At 40.0% G+C, this 14,497-nt stretch overlaps 1 protein-coding gene across 2 annotated transcripts in view; it reads right to left on the bottom strand.

Moving 5' to 3' along the window:
* LOC146776048 (fatty acyl-CoA hydrolase precursor, medium chain-like) overlaps positions 1 to 14,497 on the bottom strand; it is a 289,608-nt gene that overhangs the window by 162,901 nt on the left and 112,210 nt on the right. For both annotated transcript variants that reach the window (XM_085639390.1, XM_085639389.1), the window contains exon 9: positions 2,369 to 2,509. In XM_085639390.1, coding sequence (XP_085495516.1) covers positions 2,369 to 2,509 — 141 coding nt within the window. The remainder of the gene's footprint in view (positions 1 to 2,368; positions 2,510 to 14,497) is intronic.

The raw sequence follows: 14,497 nt of genomic DNA, 5'->3' as shown, positions 1-14,497 counted from the left end.
CTGATGGACCTTTCTCTGCTGTTAGGAGGAGTGGGAATTGGGGTGTCCAAATCACAACATTAGCCACCCAATGAGGACCATTATTGGTGACTAACTCACAAATTCGAGATCAGGTTCAAATTCACCATTCTCAGGACTATACTATAAAAAAATACAATATTGCAATGGGAAGACCCAGCCACCCAAAGAAATTAAGTTTAAACAAAATTATGCAGACAAGAAGCTTTGCTACTGCTACTCGTAATAAAAGAAGCAGAACTTCTTAAAAGATTGCTGATTCTCCTCACAACACATTTAGATCTAAAGGGAAAAATATAGCACAGTTTCAATGAAAGAACATCAGGACTTCATAGCAGTCTCATACAATTTAGATTATTTGGTTATTGTATAAATGTTCCGAAATCAATACAAATAAGCAATCTCCTAAGCATTTAAGTCAAGATTTTTACAGCATGTAGTACAAAACTACACATTTAGTCAGAAGTTCAAGTTCAAAAGATGTTTTCAAACAGATATCAGAGCTATGGATACGGCCTCCTACCACCATTAATGGTAGAAGGATAGTTTAATCCTCTAACAGAATCTAAAGATTCTACAGCAATGGAGTCAAAATAATCAAGCTAAAGTCGTCTACGGGCGAGTCCATGAATATGGGCAAAAGGGGAAAATAAGGCAAAAACAAGTAGTTCAGCAAAAAATAATTACAGATCAACTGCTCAAGGCAGCAGTATCAACAATAAGGCACTCTAAGTTAAGAGATCAAAGATAGTTATAAAATATTAGGAAACACATTCAGTCCCACTGCAAGGAAAATAAAAATAAAGCGAATGCGTTGCGTTGTCCCATAGAAAGAAAAATAATAGCGTTGTTCTTGGATAGAGTAAACAAGTAATAGTGCAGCCCCTCCCTTGGAGTTTCTTTTGTCATAGTCTTTATGATGCTTTTGGTGTCGTAGTATTACCCCACGGTGGACAGTTCATCACATGATTAGTTTACATATAAAATTACTAAATACATTTTGTTATTCCTACATACGTTCCCATGAGGATCATCATGAGAAAGAACTAGCTTTCTGGGCCTCACAGGTTTGTCAAAGGTAAGAAGTATACAGTGTAGCAGTTTATGGCATCAGGTTATAGTTCACTTTACCACCAGACCATTTCACAGTGAACTCTAAAGGAATGCCCTTACAAAATAAGAAGTTACATGTACAGAACAAATAAAGCAATATTTAAAAAAAACTCAAAGTTCCATTATATTTAGCTAAGGAAAAATGCACCTTATGCATTTAAGGCCTTTTAAACATGTTTTTTCCTATGTCAGCTTTCAATGAAGCAAACCCAATTAGAATCAAGTACAATGCATTAAATCAAACATTTCATAGTAGGAGACAAATAATAGTAATACTTCACCAATGTAATATTACATGAAATTGATTAACGTTAGCTATGGCCTATTGCCACAATTGTTCAATAACCACACATGTAATTTTTTTCTCAAAGTCAATTTAATAAAATCGCTTCTTAATTCCTATGTTTGTTATGGTCTTTACTATAACATTTATAAATTTCAACTTCCTAACTACTTTTATCATATTTTTGCACCATATAGTATTCATAATGCATTTCAATGAAAGGCAATAGAAATGCTAATCCACACCATTAGATCATTAGTTTCATCAGTAAACAAACATCATCTTATACGTACTTGTTCAAGAAAACCTTATTATTATTAAGCGTTATAAGGAATTAGTAGTGATTTCTCTTCTTCTAAAACTTTCAAGCACACTTTTACGGTTCACTTACTTCACTTGTCTCTATTGCTGTGACACTGTATTTAACACGTGCAATGGGCACGTTCAGGTTTCTGTCTCTAAATCTGTAAAAGTGTTGTGTAATTTGAAAAATATATATTTTGCTTCACTACTCTTAAATCCGTCGAATTAGCAAATTAACTGAAATGTTGAGAGCACGACAGCCTATCACATGCCTCAGAATGCAGTCTGTCACTCCTGGTTTAGGCTCTCAGCAGCAGCTCTACAACATACTACTCACTGCTTAGAGGGATAGTTAAAAGATGTGTCATGTGTAACATGGGTATGTGCTAGAAGCAGTACCAACCTTTGAGCCAGTCAATAATAGTAGTTACTTTCCCTTTCTCTTGTTATGTGTTCCAAATATCAAGTGGCTGTGCCTGATTTTGCACTAAATAATGTTAACCTAGCAGGAGCCCCCCCACCATAGCTTGAATGTATCACTATTATCTTTGAACTAACAACAACTGAGAAAGAAGCATAAATATAATTGAAGTTATGATTCTTTTGGTCTATTACATGAAACATTTTGAAATAGTAATTGGAAAGTCTTACAGATGGTAAAAGCCAGCCACATTCATCATTATTGACGCCCATCAGATAGGGCACTGGATTACACTCTTTTCCAGCCATAAGGTCTTCTGGGTTCTTGGTGAGAAACACTCCATCCACATTGGCAGGTACAATGGAATATTTCTGGTGAGAAAAAGAAAGCATGTGTTTTCCATCTAAATAGACATCTTTCGTATACATCTCACTATTGTTTGTGAGCTCATCTTTTTTTAAAAATGTATCAAACCTTCATCTTTTTTTCATGTTCTCCCCCGAATTGTTGATAGTAACTTTGATTTTAAAAAATCCAGCGATGTGGAATTGATGAATAGGAACAGACAGATCGATGACAGTAGCCTACTGAGAAAATGTTATTGCCCCCTAACATAATGGTACTTGTTATAACAAACTCAAGATCAATAACGGTTGCGTTTCTTGAAATGGGTTGAATCCAGTGATGATCATTTTATGCCTCTGCAAAGTGTGCCTTGTCCGCTGGTTTACTTAAATGGTTTAGGTGTGCTAAGTGCAAATCCTATGTTCTTAACAGCCGCCCTATTTTGAAAGTCTTCCTTTTCTTGAGCTTCTTCATAATATTACATAATACAATAACGTAATGACAAAAATAACAATAACAACAATCAATACAACAACAAAACACCAACAACAATTCTTGCAGTTTTGTCAGTTATAGATGTAGCACAGACCACAAACTGACTCGCCTCTGGATGGTCAATATCAAGTAGCTCAACACTGCTCTTTTTAGAGACTGAAGGTCTGAAGAGAGAAGAAAGGATATAAATTGTAACCGGCAGGTCTTGTGGCAGGTGATAAACTCATTTAGATGTGTTGTTAATTTCCTCTCAAAGCCACTCCTTATATTCACAAGGGCTGAAGACAAGTCACAAGACTAAGAAACTTTTAGGGGCATCCATTAATATAACCCATTGAGTGGCAGATAGCAGTTTGGGCGACAAGGAGCACACTGAGAATGAGAGTGAGAGTGAGAGAGCACATATTCTCCTTTAGAAGACATGGACAACAAAAGGAAACCAAGGGCCAGATGTACTAAGATTGGATTCTCATGAAGCAGTTGCAAATTGTGCACAGATTTTTTGCGAATACAGTTTGAGTTTGCGTACTAATCTATATTCTGGCATGGTGAGCAAATGAACTTTGGATTAAACCCAGATCTTTGTGACTGGGGGTGAATCTTTGCCTTGTTCAGCTTTTGTACCTTTTGCTTTGGTTTGAAGAACTCCCATTGAATGTGGGTCTCAATCTGGCCTACCTCATGAATTAATGAGATAGGTCACAAATTGCAACTCATTCCAATTTGTGGCCTTCACAGGAAAGGTGGCATGTTAGGGTCAGCAGGCCACCATGCATGTGATTGCTTTTAAAAAAGGTAAACATTTTATTTTAATGCAACCCATTTTACTTTAAAAATAGTGACATGTTAAAACAAAAAAAGTTTACTTTTCAAAAATATTTTGGGAGATTTGCCAATGTTTCCATGTACCCCACCTACCCTCCGATAAAATGTTTGTTTTTACATTCACAAAGGGGTAGGAGTTCCAAAGAGATCCTTTCCCTTTTGCGGATATTATTACCATCGCTACTCAGGAGTTGGTTGCTTTTAAATGTTTTGTGACTGGATTAGGGTTGCAAAATATTGATGCATCACTCAAAAATTCTGTATTTAGAAGAGATGCCCACAACATAGCCCTTCCAAATACCAAATTGGTACAGAGTCACAATTCAATTTTAGGTTAGTTAACGCTTTGTATATCTGGCTACAAATGCCTGAAGACTTTGAAAATGCCAGACCTCTGATAATAGGTTGCAACATTAATATGACCACTGCTGGATAGGGTTGGGCTACAAAAGCATGCTTTACCCGAAGATCAAACCTCAACACCAATCCAAACTCGTCCCCTTCCAATTCTGAGAATCATTTGCCCGAGCCAAACTAAAAAGACGAATAGCAACAAATTGTTATGACTGGTGCACAGTTTTCCATAGTCTTAAAACAATCATACCTTAAGTCTATGGTAGTCATTGACCCCAGTGACTTTTTCATGAAAATAGTTGATTTAAAAATAAAACACTTTATTTTACATTTCTTAGTGTTATTATAGTATCAATATGGACCTAATATTCGGAATTTTAAATGAATTGCTTTTCAAATTGCCCTTTGTTCTACCCCTTTAATCTCAGACCTTCTAAATATAGGACAAAACAAAGAGGAACTTGATGATGATGAAGACAGATTTCTGAACAGCATAGATGCTCCTGGGAGTGTCCTGGCACTAGTCAAGCAGCAAGTAGAAGATTGCAGAGTGAATAGCCAAGTTTTTAGTCCTTTCCTACAAGCAAGTTCTGACCTCTCCTGCTTCAGGTGCAGAGGGAGATAATTCCATGCAGACGGACCTAGAAAGAAAAAAGAGCACTCGCCAATCTTTGTCATCCTCACTGCTGGCATGCTAGCAAAAGCAAAATGCAAGGACCGGAGACTCCTAGCAGAATTGTAGAAGTGAATACATGAGGCAAGGTAACGTGATCCACTATTGTGCAAGGCACAAAAAAATATCACCAGTGTTTTCTCTTCGTAACTGGCAACAAGTACAAGGACGAAAGATGCCTAGAAACCCTAATTCTCCAAAGGCAAATACAATAGAATTCATGCAGCAGCGTTTTGCACCATTAGAAGTCTGTAAATGGTTCACTCCAGAAGATTGCGATATAAGGCATTAGAATAAACCAGGCAAGAAGTTATCAAAGCCTGAATAACTGTTTTCCTGGCCAGAATGGACAGAAAGAACCAAAACGTTTTCAAAGCCCGCAGGATACTAAAACATATTCCAATCACAGGATAGGTCTAAGGTTGGAAAGATAAGCATTTGTCAAATTTAACTCTCAAATTCTTGGCTAGCTCCAAGAAAGAGGCAGGTGGAACACAGCTGGCCAACATACTGACCAGCTGGTAAGTGCCGTAGTGCCAAAAAAGGGTATTTCAGTTTTGTCGGTATTACGAATCAGTTGTTTCTGATGTATCCAGTCAAACACGGCAGTTTGATTTAATAGAGTCGAAAAAACCAGATCCTCCCCATCCTTAAAGTAGAAGAGCATCATTTCCATATGATACAATCTTGACTCCACACGATTCAACTACCGAAGCAAGCAGGGTAAGACAGACATTAAACAAAGTTGGGCAGAGCCCTGCAGGAACACAACTGAGATGCCCTATTGCTGGAGGCGAACTAAGGAAGCCAAACCTCCTGCTCTCTGTTGTCTAAGAAGGAGGTCAGCCACTTAAGGGCCAGACTCGTCACAGCAAGTCTAGGGAGGCAATCCATCAGGAAGGAGTAGGGAACTCTATCAAAGGCAGCTGACAGATCTAACAAAATCAACACAGCCTTACCCTGGCATCCACAGTGACATTGATTTGTTCTGCTACCTCGAGCTGAACCGTCTCAGTACTTAAGTTCCTCCTAAAGCCCAACTGACTAGAATGAAAGAAACTGTTAGTCTGCAGATAACAGGAAAGGTGCCTGTTAACTCATTTCCTCAAACACTTAGAGACTGCAGGTAGCAGGGAAATAGGCCTATAGTCACTTGGCAAATTCGGGTTGGCAGAAGGCTTCTCCAACAATGGAAGATTTTTTCCTGTTTCCAATCATCGGGACTATTGCGGATGTCAATGACTCATTCAGCAGCTTATTTACCCATGGATTAATTACCTCTGCCGCCATAATTAGTACACTGGTGGTGCTAGGATCAGCAGGTGAACCTGACTTAAGAGTTCTCCTGTCAATGAATTCGTAGAAGCTCTGCTAGGGCACATATTAAAGTCAGTAGTCACTTTCCCAACTTACCCTGCCAGTGGAATTACATACATTACCCTATTTCAAAGCAGAGACTGACTAAGGTAGACATAATTTACTGCACAAGTTGCGGTTACTGGAAGTTTGAGGATTAGAGCGTGGCTCTTCTAAACCTCTGCATGACCTCCCAGGTGTCCATTTTACAATTTACCATTCATTGTGCCATTGGGACCCCTCTCAATTTAAGGTCATGGATCATATGTCCAGTGCCCTTCAAACCTGAAACAGGTTGGTTGAAGCACAGTTAAGTCAAATCACTGCGTAGTGCTGTTGTAAGGCTCTCCATTGGGCAGTGACAGATGTGTAATTATTTTGGGGCACAAAGTACTTTGGAACATTGGGAGCACAAGACCTCCCTCACAACTCTTTCTTTTCGGTGCTGCACATAGTGTGACACACGGACAAACAACATCATTTAAATTCTCCAGAGAGAGGCCTTCATGATTTATGAATACCACAAAATTGGAGACTGCAACAAACCAGCCTGCAAGTTGATGTTGGAGGCTGACATCACCTTCTTGAGAGCTATAACTATTATCCACATTGCCTTCCCTCAGAAGAACAAGACTTTCAATTAAAATAACCTTACTTCATCTTGCATGGTCTAAGTAACTAGGCAGTCATCAGAGGAAATGTATGTAGATGTTAGGAATAAAAAAAATGCAATGTACAGTTTAATGAAAAAAAGTACAGCAATATGGAGGACAATGGATACAAACTAATGGGGAAAATAGGATTTTGAATCAAAACAGTTTAAATATAAATCAAAATTGTTCAATAACAATAACAAAAATATGTTTTGCAGTATAAAAAAACTCCCTACACCTTTACTTCAATTATGAAGGAAACAGATGGAAAAGATCAGTTTAAATAAAATAGTTTTAAAGACGACCGATAAAGAGAGTGCTTTTAAATCGAGAATAATCATTAGAGAATATCATCCCACAGGCTTTCACTCAAGTTGGCCAGGGTGGGGTGAAGTCTTTTAATTTGAAGCAAACTGCTTGACTGATATTGCATGCACTCTACGTTGATTCCTCTCAGACTCTTCGCTCTCGCCAGTGAAATTGTTTTGGAATCATCTGCTTTATACAAATATGCTAAATTACTATCATATCACAAGTTAATTTGGAATTCTACCCAGAGATTACCAAAGGCAACCTCTTTTCAAGTCTTCTGAAATGTTCAGCAACAACAGTTCTTTGGAAATGAAGTCCCAAGCAGGACTCGGTCCACTCAAAGTTCTATCACATTAAGTTTACTGGGAATCATAGTTAGGCCCGCAGCACTAGATTCAAAGGACTTATTCAAGTCAATGTTAGGATTGTGTTTTCCAGAATGTTAAAGTAGACGCTTCGCATCAGGCTCAGGACTCATTCTGCTGGTGACCAGAAAAGGAAGCCAACATGCTGGCTCCTGAGATTCCAACTTATCCTACATGTACATACACCACCATCACTTTTCCTGCTGCAATGTATGATGTATGAGAAGATTTGGGAGATTCGCATTTAGGCCGAACAACTCTTCAAATTACAGTTCTCCTTTAAGCCTCTCTCTTAGAGAAATCTCACCCAAAATTTAACTCTCCTTTCACTCTACTAACAGAAAGCACATCAGTTGTCTAAAAGAACAAATCAAATGTGTTTCTCATCTTTCTGTCAAATTAACAGTACCAGTCACCAATTTCTGACAGAAGCAGTTAATTTCCCGTTTTGTACTTTTGCCATAGCCCTCGAAAGCATGGAACTGGCAGAGTTCCAAACAGGGCTAGTAGGTTACATTAGATGTACTCTCAACCCAGGAAATGATAAAATCGTATACATTCATCTTGGGCTGGAAAAATATGAAATCTTCAAACTTCCAAAGTTAAAAAATGAAAACAGAAATTTGAAATTTGTTTAAAAGTTTTTTAGATTAAGCTGGCCATATGCATACAATCCTATACTAGTCATTTATGTAACTGCAAATGGACATCTGTACTTTTACAGATAGCTTTCTATAACAGCTGTTATTGTTTTGTACTGTGCATCTTCCAGCATTAGAAAAGTCAGAAAAGCCTTCTATAAAAGAGGCTGCATTGGATGTGAGGAGAATTATCACTCTACACAAAGCCTATAGTAGCCTATGCTAGGTTAACATATCTCACTCCAAACCCAGTTATCCAAAAACTGAAACAATTGAGTATACATTAAGGTAGACAGAATTATCTACAGAGACATCATGTCATTTCATATGGACCATATATTAGGTGAAAAGCTTGAATAAATATTGCTGTGTTTAACTTTTATCTGAATTTGAGGTGAATCTAAATATAGTTGTTTTGTCAGTATTGTGAACAAGCGCTCTAATGGTGATAGGGCAGAGCACGTTGTGAACAAACAGGGGTAAACTATGAGTAGTGTGGCAGGCTACACTGTTCTGTGTAAATTACTGGGTTCTAGATTTTCTGTCACTGGCATAGTAGGGGGAAAGAGGCCACATGTTGATGTGAGTTGTGGTCGAGATCTCACATGGCCCAGAATATCAGGGCTACAGATATGAACTGTATCTGTGAGGATTACACGGTTGGTAGGCTTTTACAAGCTGCAAGGTTTTCCAGAGAAAATGCATGTTGTACACATGCATCAACTAGCCAAACAACTATTTCCTTGAGAAATAAAGATCTTGAATAGTATCAAGTCCAGTTACTTAAACAGAAAAAAAGGAATGAGGAAAATAATGGAGATTATCGGGTATACGCATCCTTGCATTTCTATAGTGCACAGCAGCCAACAGTTGGGCATTGCAGCACTTAAAACTGTCAGGAGTGATCAGAGGCATGCTTGGGTAATTGGCTGGAGCATATGTGGCTGCAGTGGCTTGTCCGCGGAAAGGGCTGGATGTGGTGTGGGAGGTCCTGGCATGTGGTCTGGCCTTATATAATGGTGTCAAAAATCAACAGGAGAGGAAGGGATCAACACGGCTAGTCCCCTCAGTAGATTATCCAGAATCAACAAAGCCAGTGTACAGTAATTCAAAACAAGGGGCACTCTAGTTAATGCAATACATTAATCAAAAGAGCACAGAGCCACAGATTCCCTGTGAACCGTTATGTTCATGGAAAGCAAGTTTGGCCACCATGGAACAATACCCAGTGGGTATAAAAAGCCCTCACTCGCCAACCTGGTTGGTGACATGCTTCATCATTGGGCTTCCACTGGGACGACCGAATGTCATCCCAGTGTGCTGCGACGCCAGGTTACTGCGGAGCGGGGTTTGTTGTGTGGGGAAAGTGAATTTAAAATATCCAATCAAGTCAAAAAGAAACTTTAATAATTTTGCTTAATTGGAAAGGAGTAAAAAGGAGTGAGGGTCAAAAAAATAAAAGACCTGGTTCACTCCGTGGTGGTCAACATGTTTCTGCCTCTAGGAGTGTTAATCAGGCATTCTTCAGGACCAGAGGGGGATGTGCGTAGCCCCGGTGGTGTGAACTCACTAAGGTCCACCCTACCGTGGGCTGTTTGTGTGAAAATCAAAAAAAACACCACTAAATAGTGTAAACTCCGCCAGATAAAGTAATTAATTATGGGGAGAGGAACGAGTTTACTAGAGAGGCCAGTCCGTTAGATGCCTCATGGATCCCGGGAGGGGGGTGGGAGCAAATTGGCACACCGCACTGGGATGGATAAGTCATTACATGGTGGAAGTGTTACCTTTTCATTCTTGTCTTCTCATCATATCAGGATCACTTTTTTTTCTCTGAAGTGTTTCGATGGGTTGTGTTTTTTCCACGTATACAGATCAGATTTGGCTGTCAATTGTTCTGAGGACTAGTGCGCCCATGGTTGATAGGTATTGCTCTAGTGTAGCTTTATTTTACTCATGGAGCGAACACCAGCTGACTAGACAGTGAATGCAAAACTGGAATACTAACCAAGAACATATGAGAACAAGAAAAGTCAAGAGAATGTAATGTTGTTACCAAAATGCAAATAAAATGTGTTTACAAAAAAAATAGTGTAGTTTTAATTTACTTATCTAAAAAGGTTGTGACTTTCAAAGTGTGCGTTCTTGGATGAGAAGGTGGAAGTAATCGCCTCCACAAACTGGATAAATACGCACAAAAATTAACAAATAGTGAGAAAATATGCTGCTATAAAATTGACACCAACATAGAAAGAATTCTGATAGGATGACAACGTTTCACAGAAAAAGGTCAAAGTGAGAGATTGCAAAGGAAACTAGGATGAAGGTGGCAATAGGAGTGATTGAGACACTCCAAAGACCACTACCCATTCCACAGGCCTAAGTTTTGTTTAAGTCACAGTCTTATATTTTCAATTCTAATTATTCATAAACAATTGGTTGTTGCTACTTGTTTATCTGATACTATTAGCAAGCACTGGCAAAACCAATAGTTATGGCTTTGTTTATGGAAAAGATATATTTGGGGCCCTTCTTTGGAATAACTTTGAATTTACTACCCATTTTCATTTAATTCAAGACCTTGTGATGCCATATCATATTAAATTACATGGTAAACTTTCAGAAACAGGGGCACACAAAAGTAGCCAAAAGCACAAGCTGCCACTGGCGACCACCAGCCAAATAGTACCACAAGAAAGCTTGACGGAGTATTCAGTGTCTGACTAGTATGTTTATCTCACTGTAGGAAAAACATTATAAGGGTGAATTGGTGGCTACTTAGTGGTCTTGTTCGTAATATTAAAACAAGAATTTGAGTTAGAGAGACAGAATTAAGATAATGAGATGATGAAGAGAGAAATTAAGTAGTGTGAGAAGGGAGATAGAAAGGTGGAAAGGTGAGGCAGCAAACAAACCATTAGGTAAATTCGGCAGATAGGTGTCAAGCGAACAGTGGGGTAAAGAGAGATGAAAGAGTGGGAGAGGTCAGGTGGAGAGAAATGAGAGAGAGCGGTGAACTAGAGAGTGGGAAGGTGTAGAGAGACATGACTGAGGAAGAGACATGTGAGGGAAAGTGTGAGATGAGATTAATACAGAGGTGAACTAAGTTAAGAGTGAGATAAAAGGCAGGGACAGAGTTGAGGTAGAGGGCAACACATGTAGAGGTAGTCACAGTGAGTAGTAGAAAGAAAGAGGCAAGAACACAAGAGAGTTAGAGGTGGAGTAGAGTGAGATATCTGGATAGGGAAGTTAGGTTGATATAGGTGAGTTAGAGTTGAGATGCAGAAGGGATAGGTACATAGAGATTTAGAGTTAGGTGGTGAGAAAGAGGGCTACAGTGATATGTGAGACAGATGTAGTGAGGTGAAGTAAAGAGAAAGACAACACAGAGAAAGTTTATTTTTTAATATAATTGATACCAACTGCTTAAGAAGGCCAGGCATGAATACTGGGGCGGTCAATACAGTAAATTGTGGTCCCTATAAACAAACCTGTCTGCCCAGTAGTCACAGTTATATGTTTGTTGGAATTTACCGCACACAGTGAATATTGGGTGCAATTAAGTCCCCCCCCCTCAGAACTTAATTTTTGCAGATCATGCAAAAGTCACCAAAAGCTGCATGATAGTTCCGATTCTGATAGAGAAACTCTTAATAGTAGATATATATTACCCTGATAAATACTGTAAGGAAACAGGCTTTTCAAGGTTTCTGCCACTTTTTGCCCTCATTGCCATGATTACTAGATGTTGTTTTTTTACTCTGAAAGTGCACTGAGCTTTCTAGCCAGCCATCAGTGCCAGTCTTCTTACACATGGCAAAGTGCATGTCGAATTGGCTTTCCCATTTGGCAAGGACTGACTTACTTATAAGTGCCTAGTATATGGTACCCAGGGTACCAAGAGCATGTAAGGCAGAGTGTCTACTCATGGCTACAACACTGTTTGTGCCACTGTACAAAATGGCTACCAACCTGTCACTGCAGACTGAAAGGGCAGCTGTTACACTGCCTGTTCGACTTTGCCATTATCATTAATAGCAAAACCACCACTTCCCTTAATGATAAATGTAAGTCTCCCCTAAGGAAGGCCTCTAGAGCCATAAGGCAGGGAGCTTTATATCATTAAGTAGGACATGTAGTTTAGATGTGTCTTAGCAGCAAAACCCCTAAAGTTGATGTTTGCTGTTGAAAGGTTAGTAGCCCCATTGGCTAACACAGGGTCACAGGCTGGCTCCCCAGCCTGGCTAAATTCTGAATGGGACTACCTAACTGGGTACTGTGAGGTATCAAATTAATCATGGAATTAAACCAGACATGATGTCCAGGTCAAATTTAATGTCACTATTAAAGTAAAGCAACTTTTAGAAAGTTGCTATTCTGTGTCCTAGCTGGTCCAGTGGCCTCACACGGGCACTGGCCCCCAGCCAGCTTTCTGCCCACCTGGGGAGTCGTGTGAATGACTCACAGACTTTTTAAAAATTGCAGCTCGCTTCAGGGAGAGGTGTCACCTTCCCCTGGGTGTTAGCCCGAAAGGCAAGCTTCAAAGGGGAAGCCAGCTTTGATAGTCAAATGGTGATAACACTCCAGAGGGGCTGTCTTTTGTTCCTGTAGACTAAGTGGAGACAGGATCAGAGAGAGAAAACCCATCCCCAAACCGGTTTTTACGTTGGTGTGCAGCGCTCAGGTAGCCAAAGCTCTGGAGTGGGCTATCAAGCTCCTCACAGTAGAGGGGAGGTTCAGACACCTTGAGAGTGGCTGGAATGGTGCACTCTGGGAAAGCTAGGTGACACATATCACTGAAAAGTCAGCACCAAGTAGGAAGGGATCTGGTAGTCCATTGGCTAGTGACCACATAGTCCCCTCAGGTACTTTTCAAATATGGCACCCTGAACCTGAGATCAAGCTGGATTAGGCAAGCGGACCAAGGAAGGAATGGCCTGCTGGCCTTGTAATCGCACAAGGAAAGGCTGCTGGACTGCACCTGCTGCACTTTGGGCTAGCAAAGTTTGGACCGTGCGTGAGTTTCCTAGCTCACAGAAATGTTGATCCCCCCAGAGCTGCGACTCGAAACATCAGTCTGCTCATCCCTTGGAACAACATCCAGCGACAAAAGAGCTGAAGTAGCCCAAACCAGCAAAGTGCTAGCCACCTGTGAAGATGTGCTGCTAGCTGCTACTAGAAATTGCAAAGGACCAATCTTCAATGGTCAAAAGTTGCACCTGAGTCCTCTGGATCTAGGAGTGTTGCCAAAGTCCAGATTTGTCACTCCAGAGGGACACTAGTGCCCACAAAAGGATTTTACCCCAAATGTTGCACCCAGAGACCATACGGCTAGCCACTTCTGACCTTCGACCCCCTGAATAGAGGACTTTGTGTGACCCTGACTGTGATAAACAAAGTGAAGCTGATGTTCTTTTCTCAAAGAGGAAGCTTTATTCTCTTGAAACAACACAGACACCCAACCAGCATGGCCAGGCAATAAATTCAAATCCCAACCGCCACACAATAAAATGTCAAGACAACATCACAGAACGATGCACATGAGACGGCAGCACGAGCATGGCAGCACAAGGAGAGCTGCATAATGTTACATAAATTATAACACATATCCTTGTCTTCCACAAATAGAAATGAAAAGAATACATCTTTGAACAGGATACTAAATAACTGACATAACCTTCTGATATGTTTAACAGCATAAGCAAAAGTCCAGGGTTTGGAGCAATATAAAGGTAAGTAAAAGAATAAAAACAAGAAAGTAAAATGAGTAGAACAACAAATTAGGCATGGAGGAAGGAAAAATAGAGTGTGAACCCAGACATGACACACATGAAAGTGTCCTGACAAACCTAGAAACATACCAATATACCCACTCCCTCCCTTGAAGAGTTGAGAGCAGAGTGACTTAGTAACCCTTCCCATCAGTTTGCCTTACCTTGGTTCAGGTAAAGTTGTCTCCGGAGAAGAGGGATGATCTTTTCTCTGTTCCTCTCAAGGGTATTACATGCTATGGGTGTACATCCCAAAATCTCTTCATGCTCCTACATGGGATTCTGCAAACCCTTTCCCTGTTTTTGGTACAATTCCACCCTTCTTAGATTCCACGTTTGACCATTCTGTTGCTTGACCCAACTCCCCCCTACACACTTCACTTGAAAGGGACCCCTGGATTTGCTAAAGCTCCTCATTGTACCACCTGGTTTGACTTTTGGCCAATCCCCTTGCTGTATGTTTCTATTACCACAAACCAAAGTTGTGTTGTGCTTAGAAGGAAAATAATTGGTCGAATCGCTGTGCAACCAAGTTGGAACCATTTTGGTGCCAGCTTGCCTTCCACTCA

This window comes from Triturus cristatus, chromosome 12 (assembly GCF_964204655.1).
Source record: "Triturus cristatus chromosome 12, aTriCri1.1, whole genome shotgun sequence".
Taxonomy (NCBI): domain Eukaryota; kingdom Metazoa; phylum Chordata; class Amphibia; order Caudata; family Salamandridae; genus Triturus; species Triturus cristatus.
The sequence above is the reverse complement of the archived record's forward strand: the minus strand, read 5'-3'. Positions and strand labels throughout refer to the sequence as shown.